Source organism: Lontra canadensis, unplaced genomic scaffold, assembly GCF_010015895.1.
Source record: "Lontra canadensis isolate GAN:19392208 unplaced genomic scaffold, GSC_riverotter_1.0 scaffold77, whole genome shotgun sequence".
Taxonomy (NCBI): domain Eukaryota; kingdom Metazoa; phylum Chordata; class Mammalia; order Carnivora; family Mustelidae; genus Lontra; species Lontra canadensis.
In genome coordinates this window covers 1,083,700-1,101,150 of record NW_022631071.1, presented here as the reverse complement: position 1 = coordinate 1,101,150, position 17,451 = coordinate 1,083,700, and the positions used below count along the sequence as shown (strand labels likewise).

At 42.9% G+C, this 17,451-nt stretch overlaps 1 protein-coding gene across 1 annotated transcript; it reads left to right on the top strand.

Moving 5' to 3' along the window:
• The first annotated feature begins 2,644 nt into the window (after positions 1-2,644).
• ARL13A (ADP ribosylation factor like GTPase 13A) lies at positions 2,645-15,681 on the top strand. Its single transcript, XM_032881826.1, has 10 exons — positions 2,645-2,778; positions 4,590-4,662; positions 5,040-5,110; positions 10,426-10,675; positions 11,622-11,727; positions 12,267-12,454; positions 13,071-13,161; positions 13,261-13,438; positions 14,918-15,004; positions 15,216-15,681. Exons 2-10 carry the CDS (start codon positions 4,604-4,606, stop codon positions 15,221-15,223), a joined length of 1,038 nt encoding a protein of 345 aa, XP_032737717.1. The 5' UTR covers positions 2,645-2,778; positions 4,590-4,603; the 3' UTR covers positions 15,224-15,681.
• Positions 15,682-17,451: the final 1,770 nt, after the last annotated feature.

Sequence of the window (17,451 nt, the reverse complement as noted above, 5' to 3'; positions counted from 1 at the left end):
AAGATTTATTTATTTATTTATTTATTTATTTATTTATTTGAGAGAGAGGGAACACAATCAGGGGAGTGTGAGAGGGAGAAGCAGGCTTCCCACCGAGCAGGGAGCTCAATGAATGGCTGGATCCCAGAACCCTGGGATCATGACCTGAGCCAAAGGCAGATGCTTAACTGACTCAGCCACCCATGTACCCCTACTCAGGTAAGTGTTAATCTCATCCAAAAACACTCTCACAGAAACACCCAGAATAATGTCTGACCAAATATCTGGGTACCCCGTGACCCAGTCAAATTGACACATAAAATTAACTTATCACAGTATGTGTATTACGAATGTACAAAACAACTTCACTGAAGAAAGTTGGGTAAGTAATGACCCAAGTAACTTTGCAAATAAGTGGAATCTGTAACAGCAAAAGCAAAAGGAAGTACACAGAGCATTCTACTCTAGCTGATCTAGTTACTCGCAGGTGTGAGTTAAGAATTCTAATACTGCTATATATGTATACTGGGATTGAATAATCAAGTCAATAGATCATGGATGATGGAAGCTGGGTTGCTCATTGTTGGAGTGGGAGGTTACATATGAGCCAAGGGCAAAGGCTGGAATGATCCAAGTGGTGATGGGTTAGAGTTGAAAACATCAGTACAATCTCATTTAGTTCACTATACATAAACACTGTTACATAAACATTTATAGGTATATACACAAGTTAGTAAACAAACATACATTTCCTTGTTCTGTCGTCTGAGAGGGCCTAGAAGCAATGCCACATCAGTAGCAATGAGCACATCTACTACCCAGATCTTGATTTTTAAGACCATTCTCTAATGAAAGGATCCAGGACTCCTCGAAGAAATGGCTGATTCTATGACTAAGGCAGGGAATACAGAAGATGAGCCTGAAACATCTGATAGGGCCAGAAAGCAATGAAGTGCTAAAACAAACAAACAAACAAACAAACAAAAACACAACGATGGAGGTGTGTCAGAGGGATACAGGAGTCTACTGAAAGAATGCCCAGTGCCAAAGTTGGAACAATTTGAGCAGAAATAAATAAATAAATAAAGTAGTATTGGATTATAACTCAAAGTATAAAATAAATGCCCATGAGTCCATATTGTATTAATAAATGATTTAATAAACAAATGAGTGAAAATAGACAAACTTCCCATACAGAAGAATCCCAAATAATTTATGTAAATACTTTACTTTTAAGGAGGTGGAACACAACTCCGCATTCCTTAAGTGTGGGCTGCACATAGTGACTTTCTTCCAAAGGGTCTAGTATGGAAAGGGGAGAATAGAGTAACTTTACAGTGGAGAGACCTGACAAACACCACCTCAGCTGGATGACCAAAGTCAACATCACCAGCAATACATCATGTTGGTAGCATGTACTCATGATATGATGTAAAGAGGAAGGCCTTTTCCTGTGTGGTTTTCCTCCCAAGAACACATAACTCCAGCCTACTCATGAGAAAAATAGTATACAAACACCAAGTGAAGAGCATTCTACAAATACCTGATCAGTACTCCTGCCAAGGTCATCAAAAACAAAATCTGAGCAACTGTCATAGCCCAGAGGATCCTAAGGAGATTTGACAACAAAATATACTATGGGATTCTAGATGGGATCTTGGAACAGAAGAAGGACATTAAAGAATATTGCTTCCAGTGAAATTCTAAGATGTAAATAAATATATTTCCCAATACATAGATTGATTCATTAAAAAAAGAATAGTGCTTCATTAATTGTAAGAAAAAATGCACCATACTAGCATAGGATGCTAAAAATAGAGGAAACTGGGCGTGGGGTATATGGGCAATCTCTGTAGTATCTTTGTGGTTTTTCTGTTTATCTAAAACCATCCTGGTGCACCTGGGTGGCTCAGTGTGTTAAGCCTCTGCCTTGGGCTCAGGTCATGATCTCAGGGTCCTGGGATTGAGCCCCGCATCAGGCTCTCTGCTCAGCAGGGAGCCTGCTTTCCCCCATCCCCCGCCTGCCTCTCTGCTTACTTGTGATCTCTATTCGTCAGATAAATAAATAAAATCTTTTTTAAAATGAAGTTTATTTTTTAAAAGTTCACCAAAAACAGAGTAAGTAAAATACAGTTTGGCCAGAAGAGACAAAGAGGCCCAGAACAGATGCAGTTTCTTTGGTTCCTGAGAGCATCTCATTCACACAGCCTGTGAGACCCTTAACCTAATATACAGGTTCTAAAGCTGGAACACCCAGGTTTGGATTCTGGCTTTATCACATACTAGCTGGGTAGCCCTGGGAAAATTATTTAATCTCGTTGTGAACCTCATCTCCAAAAAGTAGGAATGACAGCCCCCACTTTTTGTCAATGTTGTAATAAGGATCAAATGAGTTAATATGTATAATGTACTTACATGAGGGCTGACACATACTAAGTTCTATATAAATAAAGATCTACTTTGTATAAAAAACAGTTTGTATAATATATATAAATACTTTGTAAACTGAAAAAAAACTATGATGACTAAAAGTTCATTTAGTAATTAGCTGTAATCATATAAGGTAGGAAGATGTGGGTTTGGTTGCTATGAACCAGGCAGTAGTTGCCATAGATATGTCAGAGCCTTGACAGCCATTGTTAGGCCATCGCCATACCCTTCACAAGCAGGCAACTGAGCTGTATTAATCTGGCAAGAAGGCTAGAAAGCTCAACACACCTTCCTATTACTCTACATATCTTATGTCTTTCATCCAAAAAGAACCAATTTCTAATCAGATAAATAATTAACCACCTCAAGGTAAGCAAAATATATCATTATCTCTATTTACAGAAAAGAGATATGAAGGCTTAATTTAGGTGATTTCACCCCAGGATACTTAGGAGAGACACTGAAGATGAAAGAAAGGACCACTAAACCCTAGCTCAGTTGTTTTCCTCCTCAGTTATCCTATTTAACCTTCTTTAGAGGTCTTGAGGAAAGACTTGTGTGATGTCGGTTTGACTTTTCTTGGTGACACTAACAAGTACAGAGAACGTGAGATCAAGCTAGGAAGCTTGGCCAGTTATCAGGACATAGACATGAAGCTGCTACTGGTCTCATTTCAAAGGGAGATGGCTATTGTGGAAGCCAGATAATTAGGCTCTGGTGTTTTCAGGCTCCAGGTCTTTTCAGCTTCAGGAGCAAAGTGGGAATAAGGCTGGATTTGATCACAAGCCATATATAAGATTTCCCTTTCATCAGGCATAAGCCGCAGCCATTCTCCAGGAGGTCCTTATGGGGAACCAAATGATTTTCCTAGGGAATAAACTGTACTCTAAGTAGTGCTATGAACTATGAGTCTCTATTTGGTAATGGCAATTCTCCAAAATAGGGACTGACTCTGCAGAACCTTGTTAACGTTATCCATGATAAGTTGGACATGCCCTGTGCTCATGAGGTAGCTAGGCAAAGCCCATCTGAAGTATCAGTTGAAGTGTTTCACTCAGTGGGAACTTCCCCCAGCTCTGGGATCCAATATAATTAGTCAACAGGAAAATGTAAATCAAAACCACAATCAGATACCACTTCACACCCACTAGGATAGCTATAAACAGACAACAATAAGTGTTGGTGAGGATGTGGATAAAGTGGAAATCATCTGCACTGCTGGTGGGAGAGTAAAATGTTGCCGCCACTTTGGAAAACAGTCTGACACGTCTTCAAAAGGTTCAAAAAGGTTTAAAAGGTTAAACATAGAGTTATCATATGACCCAGCAATTCCTCTCCTCGGTATAGACCTAAGAGAGCTGAAAACACCAGCACCATTATTCCTACGATCCAAAAAGTAGAAACAATCCAAATGCCCATCAACTGGTGAATGGATAAGCAAACTGTGGTATATCCACACAGCAAAATATTATTCAACCAGAAAAAGGAACAAAATACTAATACACACTACAACATGGATAAACATTGAAGTGATTGTCTAAATTGTCCTTTTTACTTATGTGTTCACTTCCAAATACCACTGCACTTTGAAACCACCAGGGGAGCTTATGCAGCAACCTAGAATCTTAAAGAGTGGGGTACCTGCACTGATGTTTGAAATCTGTTAGACTAGGTGATCTCTAAGGTCCCTTACAGTTCTAGAAATTGTATGAAATCTATGACAGTGGGTCATCAATACATACATATTTGAAGCAGAAAGCAATAAAAGAACCAAGCCCAGTGGATAGTTGTCACTTGGATCTCCCAATAGGTCCTTCTTAAAATCTAATCTGGTTCTTCTCCAAGGTTTTGCTGCACACCCCACCCCCACCCAGGACTGAACAGAGATATTCCTAACAGGGATGAACTATGGCTAAAGGGACAGGCCATAACTGATGTTATCATGCCCATGGTGGGTTGCTTTAATAAGAAATTCCTCCCACTTTGCAGGTACCTTCCAGTAGAGTTGAGAATTACGTTTCTCCCTCTATGACATTTGTAGACAAGGTTGGATAGCATGAAGTTATGGACTTCTGACTTAAGACTTTGTTTATTAGCACCTGTGAAGTCCTAAGATGACTGAGGCTCAGTGTTAATAATGGGGCTGATTTTTCATTTATCTGTTTCCCTTAATATTAAAGAACCAAGCTGAGTCATGTTTCGGCTGCTGACCTCTTGCTGGTCTCGGCTAAAGACAACTGAAGAGACACGAAGGTAATATTGCAATTATTTCTCTAGACGTATTCCATTTCCTCCAGTGTATTGGCCCAAAGTCCCTTAAGGGACGAATCTTCATGATATATATTGTAAGGGAATGTGATTAAGCAACGTCTGCAAGATTGGAGGCAAGGTTGGGGGAGGATGGCCAATTCTACAAGGCAAGTAAATCAGGGAATAAATGCATCCTTGGAGGCTTTAGGAAGGGGTTCCCATGCCACTTTCTACCACCTTGGCTGTGCTTTTTATGGTAGATGCATTGAGACTCCTACAGGCAGAGCCTCAAACATCAATGAAGAATAGAATTCTTTGTTTACCCTAAGAACTAACAGTGCTTTTTAAGGCTTTGGCTCATTTTTCTTTTCTATTTCCAGGAATGTGACCATCATTATCATTGGATTGGACAACTCAGGCAAAACTGTTCTTGTGGAGGCTTTCCAAAGATGTAAGAAATTAAGAGCATTATATTCTGGTTTAGGTTTCCTTACGGTCCCCAGGGGCCAATTAAATAATCATTCCTTTCTTCCTAGCCTTACTTCATGGCCCTCAGGTTCCGTCTTTTGAAGATAATCACTTCCCAACGCAAACGCGCGCGCGCGCGCGCGCGCGCGCACACACACACACACACACACACACACACACACACACACACATTCCTCAGGTACAATCAGCCTGTTTATGTAATGTCTGTCGCCTCTCCCTTTACAAGACATCCTAATTGAAGGTCCTCTCATAGTGTCAGTATGAATGAGCTCAAACTATGTAAAGTACTGCAGTCAATTATAAAGGATAGCATGTTTCAAACAGTGTCTAGTTTCAGAACTCAATTAAAGTAGAATTTGGTCTAGATAAGAGAGACAAGTGTGGGATGATGAAGAAGTTTAATAACATGAAACTCTTTGTGACAGTTAATATAGAGGGTTGGAGCTTGAGAAATGTTGTCAGCTCAGAGGCATGCACGCTTAATACCAGATCTCCAGTTTAATACCTTGACATTTCAAGCAATAGTTACACAGAATTTCAGGGAACTACTATTCTAGTTGCAAAGACCCATCTAACTGCTGGTCAGCCAAGTAGGGAGCCCAGCATAGGATGACCTCCATTTAAGTGTATAAAACAGAAAAAGGGGTGTGATGATGTGGCTGAGCTTTACATAACCTGGGCCCTCAGCAAAGTACAGGCAACGGCTCACCTGACTCCTCTGCCACTTGTTTACTGGAAGCCTGCATCAATCTCCTTGAACTACAGTGACTGCCTGCTGGCTGATCTTGCCATCTCTAGTTGTCCCCCCAGTTCTCAATGCACACAGTTGCCTGAAGGATCTAATGCAAAAATCTGACCATGGCACTTCCCTGCTCAAAACCAAAGCCTCCCCTTTATCATCAAAACGAAATTTAAATTCTTCAGCAGCACACCATGTCCTCCGTGATTTGGTCCTCGACTTCTCCTCCAGCTTCATTTTCTCACCCTCTCTGCATTTGCCCCCTGATAAAGCCAAAACAAATTATTTGCCACTCCTCCATGATCATAGCATTCTAGTTCACATGCCCACACTCTGTACATGCTGTCTCACTACCTAACAATTCATCTACTTCATTACCTAACTGCTTAATCAAATGCCCTCAGACACAAGACTACACTTGGCCCCAGCTTGACCTGGGTCATCCCTAATGCCCAGCACCTCCTTCCTCAGCTCCTGCTCTATTCTGTGTCTCTCTCTAGCTTGCACTTATGACATCACTGCATGACAGCAAGTCCTTCCCCTGGACTGTGAGCCTCTTGAGAAGTTACAGATCTTTTCAGCTCTGTATCTTTAGTCTCTGTGCGTTTAGTATCCTCGGGCAGGTACTCAATAGGAATGTTCTCCCCCATTCTCCTCAGGCAACATGCTGCCTCTTTACAACTTCTCCATCCTCCCCCTCCCCGGTCCTTTCCCCTTATAGGCAGCAAACTTGACACACTACCTCTCCCAGTTCTCTGATAGGCAGAAATGGTAAAAAGGTAAGGGGTAGCAGGAAAATCAAGGAGCCAGGATAAATCACAAGATTACTGATGAAAGTGGGGATAATTTTTAGAGCCCCAACTCAGCCCCAGCCCCAGGTTCCCATCCAGTCTGGGTGGGTCCTGGGAATCTATCTTTTAAAAACTCCCCAGAAAAAAAAATAAAAACTCCCCAGGTGTTCCTGATGGCCAGCCAGCTTTGGGAAGCATTCATCTTGCAATTAGCCATGTGCTATTTTGTCTGTGAGAACTGTGCCTGCTTTTCGTTCTAATTCCTCAAGGAAAGAGCCTATAGTCTATTTGACGTGTTACTGTATAACTTGCCTTGTGCTTGGTGACTACCTTGGGGCTGCTTCATAAGCCAATAGGTATATGGTTGTGACTTCATTCAAAGAATAGTTTTGAATGGTGAAGAAGCAAAGTGTCACTGATGTCACAATCTGAAGGCTGTCGAGGGCCATCTTTGGCCATGCAGGACAACCAGAGTCAATCTAGTACCCAAAATGCAATAGCTTGCCTCCCCTGCTCCTGCAGATGCTTATGATTGCCAAGAACAAACAATAACCTAGGAAGGAAATTTCAATCTACAAGTTCTAACTTGTGTGAATGTTTGAAGATACCAGCTACAAAATATTTTTGGGATATAAGCCATTATTATCAATGACACCATTCACTATAACTGTTCTGCCTGGCATGGTCCCATGGGGGCAAGAAACCCAAACATGAGCATGGGCAGCTGCCCTAAATGAGGGCATTTAGAGCAGTGCCTCTCAAATCCAGCAATAGCTTTCAGTTACCTGGGGAGCTTTAAAAAAAATGCTTAAGTCCCAATCCAGATCTGTGGCATCAAACCTTCAAAGAATGAGGCCTACCGTCACAGGGTTTAAAAGCTCCACAGGTGATCCTTTGAGCATAGTGAGTACTGAGAGCCTAAACTCAGAATCACCTAGGGGGATTTCACACCTACTGACCCAGGTGCCTGGAGGTTCTGATACTTTGGTCTGGGTGGGCCCACAGATACAAAATCTTAACAAGCTCACCAGATGATGCTGAGACACAACAGGCATGAGTTTCATTGCTCTCTAAGGCTGTGAGTCTCAAGCTTAAAAGTACAGAAAAATCACCTGGGGATTTTCTTCACTATAGGAGTTTGTTAAACATACAAATGCCTGGTCCCAAACATAGAGGTTCTGATTTATTTGGTATAAAGTAGGACTTCACGATTACCTCTATGTATCTCTGAATCAGAGTCCCCAGACTGTGCTTTAGAATGTAGATATAAGCGTGCCTGGGTGGCTCAGTGGGTTAAAGCCTCTGCCTTCGGCTCAGGTCATGATCTCAGGGTCCTGGGATTGAGCCCCGAGTCCGAGTCCGGCTCTCTGCTCAGCAGGTAGCCTGCTTCCCTTCCTCTCTCTCTGCCTGCCTCTCTGCCTACTTGTGATCTCTGTCTGTCAAATGAATAAATAAAATCTTTATAAAAAAAAAGAACGTAGAGATAAATTAGACTCAGTGCCTGTCCTCAGAGAGTTTACAAATTAATAGCGGAAATAAAATAAATTTAAATTATCAGGAAACAACTTCTCATGTCTTCTAAGGTTCACCAACAATAGATTGCATTATGGAAAGAACTGGTAAGGTTTCAAGTAAAAAGAAAAAAAAGAAACTAGGGAAAATGTTTTGCTCTGACAGAGAAAAAAATGATATAAATCTTGCCTAGGGCACCTGGGTGGCTCAGTTGGTTGAGCGACTGCCTTTGGCTCAGGTCATGATCCTGGACTTCCAGGATCGAGTCCCGCATTGGACTCCCAGCTCCTTGGGGAGTCTGCTTCTCCCTCTGACCTCCTCCTCTCTCATGCTCTCTCTCACTCATTCTCTCTCAAATAAATAAATAAAATCTTTAAAAAAATTTTCTTAAAAAAAATCTTGCCTGGACGCAGGAAATAAGATTAAAAAATTACCTATGGAATTTCAACCTATTCACTCACTATTTTTAAGTAATCTAATACATAGCAAATGCCATATCAAAGTTGTGACTGAAAACTGTTATCTGAAAACTGTAATTAAAAAGATCATTGACTAACATGAAAATGTAATGATAATATATATTATATAGATAATATAGATAATATAATATAAATTATATATATATTACACACACACACACGTAAATATGTGTATAGTCATACATTTCCGAAGATTTGAAAGCATCTTATTAATGTCTCAGCTAAATGGCTCGTTCTGGCAATCTCATGGAAAGTGTCATAGGTAGATCTAAGACTATATATAAATAAGAAGCTGCTGATTCTGGTGTTAAAACTCCCAGGTATGAGTATAGAGAATCTATAAAAATCATTTTACTACTAATGTGGGGAGAGAGCCAGGTTGGACTGTGAGTTCAAAAGACTGCAATGTGTATAAAACTGTCATTTTGAACTGCATTTCTATGGGAGCTGAAAGAGGTATGGAACGCTCTATGGGATTCTATGCCCTGGCCATAACCTTAAAACAGTAAATGCATCTGAGTTTGGAATGGTTTCTTGGAGGAGATATGAGGAAGAGGACTTCATACTTTCATCCACAGTAATAGGCACCATAAACATTTGTTAAGTACCTACTATATGTAAGGTAATGTGGAGCCCCTCCCTGACAGAACTTACATTTTAGTTGGGAAGACAGGATACACACGGAATGAAGTTAAGAACCAGTTCACTAGACCACATGCTCAATAAAAGCGAGAGAAATGAGAACTGGACAGGTCAGAGAGGCTTCCTTAAAAAAAGTGGTACTTGAGGTAGGCCTTGAAGAAAGGCTGGGAGAAAAGGGCCCCTTGTTCGTTCGTTCATTCATTCATTCATTCATTCAACAAAATTCATTCAACAAATATCTGTTCTGCCAGCTGTGTGCCAACTTCTGTGCTCAGCATCAAGAATACAACGGTGAACAGAACTGAAAGGGTTCCTGTCCTGTTGTAGTTTAGAACTCAGATAACAAAATCATAGACTTTATAACACTAATATGTGCTGTGAGTGGTAAGCCTAGAAGAAAGGCACCTTGTCTAGCTTGGCAGATGATGGTGTGAGTTAGGGAAAAATTCCTAGAGGCAACACAATCTAAACTGATATATTTTTTTAAAGATTTTATTTATTTATTTGACAGAGAGAGATCACAAGTACGCAGAGAGGCAGGCAGAGAGAAGGGAGGGAGCAGGCTCCCTGCTGAGCAGAGAGCCCAATGCGGGGCTCAATCCCAGGACCCTGAGACTATGACCCGAGCTGAAGGCACAGGCTCAACACACTGAGCCACCCAGATGCCCCTAAATTGATGTATTTTTTTAAAAGACACTAAGCAAACAGAGAGTAGTGTGAGAGTGTTCTAAGCGGTGGGAATAGCATGTTGTGAAGGCCCAGGGCAAAACAGAGCATTGCATTCTTGTGGTATGGGAAGAACACGAGCCAAGGAGCAGAGGGAGGAAGAAACTGGTTGTGTAACAGGGGCTCTGTGGACACCAGTCAGGTCTGGAAGGTTAGGAGGCAAAGGGGCCAGTATTCTATCCTGGGAGCTGTGGGTATTCACTGAAGGCTACTGAGCCAGGAAAGGGTAGCATGACCAAGTGCTGGTTGAGGAAGATGAATCCATGAGTGTGAGCAGAATGGCAAGACACCTCAGTTGGATTCCTCAGAGCAGGCTCTGGTCAAGGTTCAGATCATTGCTAACCAAATTCTTATGTCTAATTCTATTCCCTTGCTTTGTGGCTGCTAGTACTTCCCAGTAGAATGGACAATTGTATGAAACCTGAACTGATTACACTCTTGCTGGATGAGTATGAAGTTTCCATCTATGACCTGAATGGAGACATGAAGGGCCGAGAAATCTGGCCAAACTACTATGCACAGGCACATGGACTTGTTTTTGTCCTGGATTCCAGTGACTTAGGCCGCATGCAAGAAGTGAAGATCATCATGACACATCTGCTGGCTGATAAAAGAGTGGCAGGGAAACCTCTCCTACTGTAAGCCTATGCTTTTGTGCCCAATTCCCCCTTCCCATGTATCCTCAGAAGAGAAGTAGGCAGGAAGGGTGGTCCCTTTGTCACACCCAGCGTGACCTCCTCTTCCCTTCAGCTCAGTGAAAGGAAGTGGGCCAGTCCTCTGGGGCCAGTTTTCAAAAGCCACTTTCCGTCTCTGACCCTGAGAAGGTGGCAGAAAACAACTCCTGTTTTGTATAATTGATATCAATGGACTCCTCCTCTCACCAACTACCCAAGAGTTATATAACTAGCATTCATTCCAGGGTGGTAATTCTGGTGGCCCATCATCCCTCACCCTTCCCCCACTCCCTTTTTGTTTTTCTCATTCCTCATTAGTACCCCCAATTCAAGCCTGAACAGATGTTGGGATGGTGTGTTAAAAACTCCAATTCTATTCATATCGCAGTTAGCCATTCTAATTCAAGTTTGATGGCACAGAGTAGAGGAAGAGAGAAGTGAGGCTGGGGGATTATCTTGAATTCAAATTATCTGTCCTCTTCTTTTCTCCACTTAGAGTTGGCTAGAAACATTTCTGCCTCATCCCATTGGTTATGGTTTTTTTTTTTTACGATTTTATTTATTTATTTTTTTTGACAGAGAGAGAGAGAGCGAGAGCGAGCACAAGTAGGCAGAGAGGCAGGCAGAGGGGGAGGGGGAAGCAGACTCCCTGCTAAGCAGAGAGCCCTACTCGGGGCTCGATCCCAGGACCCTGGGATCATGACCTGAGCCGAAGGCAGAGACTTAACCCACTGAGCCACCCACGTGCCCCCCATTGGTTATGTTTTTAAAGCTAGTTCCTGGATATACAGTAGTTGTACTAGATTTGATTGGTTCTCCTCCTCCTTCCCTTCTTTGCTTGCCCTTGGCCTCAATTTCTGTTACACTCTTCCTCTTCTCTTCCCTTCCTCTCTCCTATGCCCTGCTCTAGCCTGGCAAACAAACAAGACAAGAAGGATGCCCTCCTACCTTGTGATATTATTGAATATCTACTCCTAGAAAGGCTAGTGAATGAGAACAAGTCCCTGTGCCGAGTGGTAAGTATCAACTCCCCTTCCTCCCCTCCCTCCCTCTCACCCTCTTGAGCCCAGCTGATGCATCCCCTGGCCCATTCCATAATCAGCCCCATCTGTTGGGTCTCAGGCAAAGCCTCTCCCCCACAGGCAACATCTACAGTGATGATTTCTGACTCAACACTGACAGTAAATAATGCATTCTTAAGACACTTTCACATCTGTTTTCTCATTAGGCCTTCAAAATAGCTCTGTACAATTAGAAGTTTCAATAGCCTCATTTTATGGACAAGAAAGCTAAGGCTCAGAGGCTAGGAGTGACTTGCCCAACGTCACGCATCCAGGACATGACACCACAATCACTTTATTAAAGGACCTTAACTCTTCTCTTTTCGTTTACCTTCTCAGGGGTGGGTCCTGGGTATCTCCTAGGAAGTCTGAGAGCCTCTATAGGCATAGCAGAGCTTAAGGGTACCTCTGCTCTTGGCTGAGAATGATTCGGACTTTGGGCTCAAGGGTTCCAGTCCCTTGGGTTAGAGCCTTCTCTTCTCTTTCTGTCACAGGAACCCTGTTCAGCCATCAAAAACCTACAAAAAAGGAACCATCAGCCCATAATTGAAGGGCTGCGCTGGCTATTAGCTGCCATTGGGGATAAGTATGATGAGCTGTGTACTCGCCAACAGGCACTCACCTTGAGCATCCCAACCTCCAAGGGCATCAGAGACTCTGGGGAAAGATGCTCATCAGACAGGTACTGAGCGCCTCTATTAGGTGTACTAATAAGAACAGATGCAGGAATCAGTCTTCAGTGTATGCAGGGAGGTCTGGGTGGTGTTTGGATTCTGTGCTATGCTGAGCAAGTGTTTCCAGATCAGTTGACCCAAATGGGGCTAGGGCAATGACCATGAACATTCCAAAGTTGTTAGACCTCCCCTCCCCTCATGTTAGTGGAATGCATTGTAGAAAGGTAAGGCCAAACCTATCGGTATTAGAGCATCTGCAAAACAAGGTTCCTGTTGCCTGGTTTGCCACACAGAGGAGAAAAGGAACATGAGCTCCTTAAGAAGCTGATTGAAACATTCTGTGGCAAAGAGTCGTAAATCTACTCTACATTCTCTGCTTTAAGTTCTCTGTTCCTCCCAGTAATTAGGAAAGATGAGGGACAACAGGAATATGGAAAAGAAAAAGGGAAAAAAAACAGGAGTTGATTAAGGCTTTGAAGAATAAAAGATCTAAATGTCCTCTTGCTCTGTCTTCCCCTCCAATGTCCAAAGGCATATAGCAGGGATAGGGTCATAGCTACATTCAATTAAGGAGGCTGAAGTTTGTCTATTTTGCTATTGCTCTGTCTTTCCTCTCTTCCCCAGCTTTGCTACCAGGATGGGAATGTCCAAAGAAAAAAGACATCATCTAGGACAACACTCAGTGGAAGCTAGGCCCCTAAAACCAATCCTACAGGTTAAGTGGCTCTTTAAATGTTACTGCCCCAGGGACCAATCCCTGAACTGTCAGAGCAACAACTGACTTTTTTCCCCTCTCCATCCTCTTGCTGTACAGAAAGAAGGTATAAGATTAAGGCCTAAAAAGAATATATCAGTAACATTTGCTTTAGATGAACCCATGGAGGAAGGTGAATGCTCTGGTGGAAACAGAACTTGGAACACTACTGAGCTTTGCTACAATCAAAGTGATGACTTGCAGACCCCAGCTCCAATTGTCAATGATCTTTTTGAAGGTAATGCTGGACCAGTGGTTAGTTAGAACAGAAAAGATAGAAAAGAAAATATAGGCCTTCTCTCGTAATTTATAAAAGAGTATTCCTATTTTGAGTTGGAAACTCTTTTCTCATACTATGGTTGGTGGGTAGAAGAAGCAGGTGAGGTAGAGGGAGAGTGCTTGGGGACTACCCTCTGGTAGCCCAGTAAGATCTCCCAGCACTCCAGCACTGGCTGACACAAGATCTTTGCACAGCTATCAGGTTATCTTAAAGGTTATGATTTCCAGTGGTGGAAGTACAAATTGATACAACCTTTATGGTGAGTAGTTTGGTTGTCTGTCTCCCTCTCTCAATATGTATGTGTGTGTATGTGTGTATACATATACATATACACACATTCCACTTAAAGTTGGGTGTGTGTGTATACACACACACACACATTCCACGTTAAAAATGTGGAAACCCAGGTGCCTGGGTGGCTCAGTGGGGGTTAAGGCCTCTGCCTTTGGCTCTGGTCGTGGTCCTGGGGTCCTGGGATTGAGCCTCGCATTGGGCCCTCTGCTCAGCAGGGAGCCTGCTTCCTCCTCTCTCTCTCTCTCTCTCTCTGCCTGCCTCTCTGCCTACTTGTGATCTCTCTGTCAAATAAATAAATAAAATCTCTTTTTAAAATGTGGAAACCCAATATTGTGTACAACAGCTCAAAGTTGGAAACAAGCTAAAGGACTAATAGTGGGAAATGGCTAAATAAATTATGGTGCATTCATACAATCGAATACTATGTAGACATTACAAGGCATAATGTTGACATAATATTATTGGCAGACATTACAAGGCATAATGTTGACATAATATTATTGGCATAATATTTACTGACATGGAAAGTTTTCCATAGCCTGATATTTTGCTAGAGAAAATGGTAAATCAGAGTCTAGCATGTTCAGCATGATATGTACACATGCACAGAATATCTGAAGGGAAATCACCAAAACAGCAGTGGTTTTCTCTAGGGGTGAGGTACTAGGTGATTTTGAGGAGTAAAAGGCCTAGGTGACTTTCTCTGGATGTATGGCTTTTTGGAAATTCTAGTTTTTCTAATAAGCGTATACAATCATTCCTAATACAATAAAGGCATTTAAAAAAAAAACTGTGAGACTTTGAAGGCCCATTGTTGTTAATGGCCACTCCTTTCCAGTGTTTCTTGGGACCCCACTGTCCATGATAGTCAACTGTCAATATTATGTCACCTCTGCTCTCCAAGGGATCTAGCCCTTCAGGCCACCCCAGAGCCTTGGGTTGTTCTACCTATACGGAGGGGCCTAGCCTTGGCCAGGGCCACTGAGGAGGAGAAAGGCACTGCTCCGGGGACAAGGGGTGAGGATGAGAGCTGAGTGGAAGAAATCTGGTAGACATGCAGAGGAAGTGTTTTTCTAGATGTGAGGAATTACCCCTAAATCTCTGTCCAAAACTGAAATTCATTTTTCATTTCTATAATCTCAGAACCCAAGGCAAAAAAAAAGCTGGAGACATGGGACACAGAAGAGATGTTACTGGAAAATCCCTGTGAAGAAGCCTTTGGATCCTGTGGTTAGTATTCCATGAAGGGGAGAGGGAAGAGGGCAAGACTGATTGAAAGTATGAGGCCAGGGCAGAGGGCAGGTGTCTGGAGGGATGCAGTCTACACCCCTGTTGGGTGTAGGGGCCAACACCCTCCCAACTGGGAGTGATCTGGGAAGGACAGGAAACCTGGTGCTTAGCTTCACTTTGCAGTGACTCACTGTTTTCTTTCTCTTATCAGACTTTTAACAGAGTACAAGAGAAAAATGGAGGGAAATAAAAAAAAATCTCCTATCATTCCCTCAGTAAATAGGCTCATCTCTAAGAACCATCAGGACTGCTCAGTTTTTTCATTTCTATTTGTTAATACCACTAAAGTCCCCCCTACCTACAACTCCACCTACTTTAACACCACATCCCTGTGGACTCCCATTGTTCCTACCATCTGTCAAGTGAAGCTTACACCTGCCCCAAGAGGCTCAAGAAAAGTTAGGCGGCATCCATTTGAGAACGAAGATGCTTTTGGCAAAGAAGAACAGAGATGTTACGTCTCTGCCCCTGGGTGCTCCTCATGAAGCCCATGAACAATAAGTCATGGGTGACCAACTGAAATTGAGCCTTAGAAGTAAAGCGTCAGGTTGGAATTCCATTCTCCACCCCTGAGGTTCTTGGGTGTAAGGGGACTGGTAGAAATAAATAGAACTTCGCTGCTGAGAACTGTGTCCTACTGAATCATTTTGTCATGCCTCCAGAAAAAAAACAAAAACAAAAACAAAAAAACACCTTGGTTTTAAATGGCCAGCCATGGTCTGTGGAGCCTGTGGCAACAATTCCCTCACTATCGCTCCAAGAAACGGCAATGGCTGCCTCTCCCAACACTTGGATTAGGTATGCAAATGCTGTATGAGCTTGTACACATTCAACCCTCTGATAATCCCAAGGAAGGTGGTGGTAGTATTTACTATTCCTACAACTATTACTTTCACCACATTGATCGGGTACCTTCTGGACCTCAGGCCTTAGGCACAGGCCTAAATTCTTCACATTCATCATCTTATGCACAACAACCCTTAAGGGTAGGCAGTAGACCCACCTGCATTTTCCCAAATGCAGGAGCTAAGGAGCAGACAAGTTAAATGACTTGCCCGAGGTCCCACACCCTGTAAGAAGCGGAACAGGGATTTGAATCCAGATCTGACTCTAGAGAAGGTGGCAGGCCAGAAAGACTTGTTTATGCTCTCTCAGATTCCATGCAGAAAGGAAAAGCTACATCCAGGAAAAGTGAAGTGTAGCCATGCCCAAGTCAGGAGAATTAACTTTGATAGGGATAAGCACACCAATAGCTGTGGCAGATGTGGTGACTGAGTACTTCTGTTTGGCCAGGTGCTGGGCTAAGTGCTTACATAGTATTGCTTTTGTCATCTTACAGAAGCAGGAACTGACATTTAGCGAGGTCAAATCATTTGTCCCAGGGCACCCATGAGGAAGTGGCAGAACTGGTTTTCAAACTAAGATCCAACCTCAGAACTCATGCTCTTAACTCTTACCTTATGCTCCCTCAACTAGCCCCTAATTGTTTCTGAAGGATAGAAACCTCGCATGGAATGATCAGTCTTACAACCCCATCTAGAGTGCCTGACACTGTCTAAGCCTGCATCATTTGTTATTATGCATTACACATGGCCTTATCTCCAAAAGAACCACCGAGGCACCTTCTGGATCTTTTTTATTTTTAAATTTTATTCTTTTATTTATTTGATGGAGAGAGAGCACAAGCAGGGGGAGCAGCAGGCAGAGGGGGAGGGAGAAGCAGGCTCCCCACTAAGCAGGGAGCCCCATGCAGGGCTTGATCCCAGCACCCACGGATCATGACCTGAGCCAAAGGCAGATGCTTAACCAACCGAGCCACCCAGGCACCCCTGAATCTTTTTTTTTTAAGATTTTATTTATTTGAGAGAGAGAGAGAAAATGAGAGAGGGGAGGGGCAGAGGGCAAAGGACAAGCAGATTCCCGGCTGAGCAGGGAACCCAACACGGGGCTCGGTCCCAGGACCCCGAGATCATACCCTGAGTGGGAGGCAGACACCCAACTGACTGAGCCACCCAGGCACCCCCCACTTGTGGATGTTTGATAGGCTTCTGACTGAGGCTCAGCCTATTAGTCATGGAGCTGGAAGTAACCTTACAGAGCCTCTAGTCCAACCTCAGTTGTTAAATAGATGAGAAGTCTAGGGTACAGAGAGGTTAAGTGACTTGACCATTGACAGAGCTGCTCTTAAAATCCACATCTCCTGTATGCCCAAGCCAGTACTGTATCTTTCTAGTCCAAATATACTGCTTCCTCCTTGGGTCTTCCATGGCCACTCTCGACCCACCTACTTTCCTCCAACTTGCCTAATGTCACTGGAGAATTCTGTTGACAATTATTCTCACCCAGCAAGTCAGCAAATAGCTCTACTGAAGATGAGTTTTATCAAA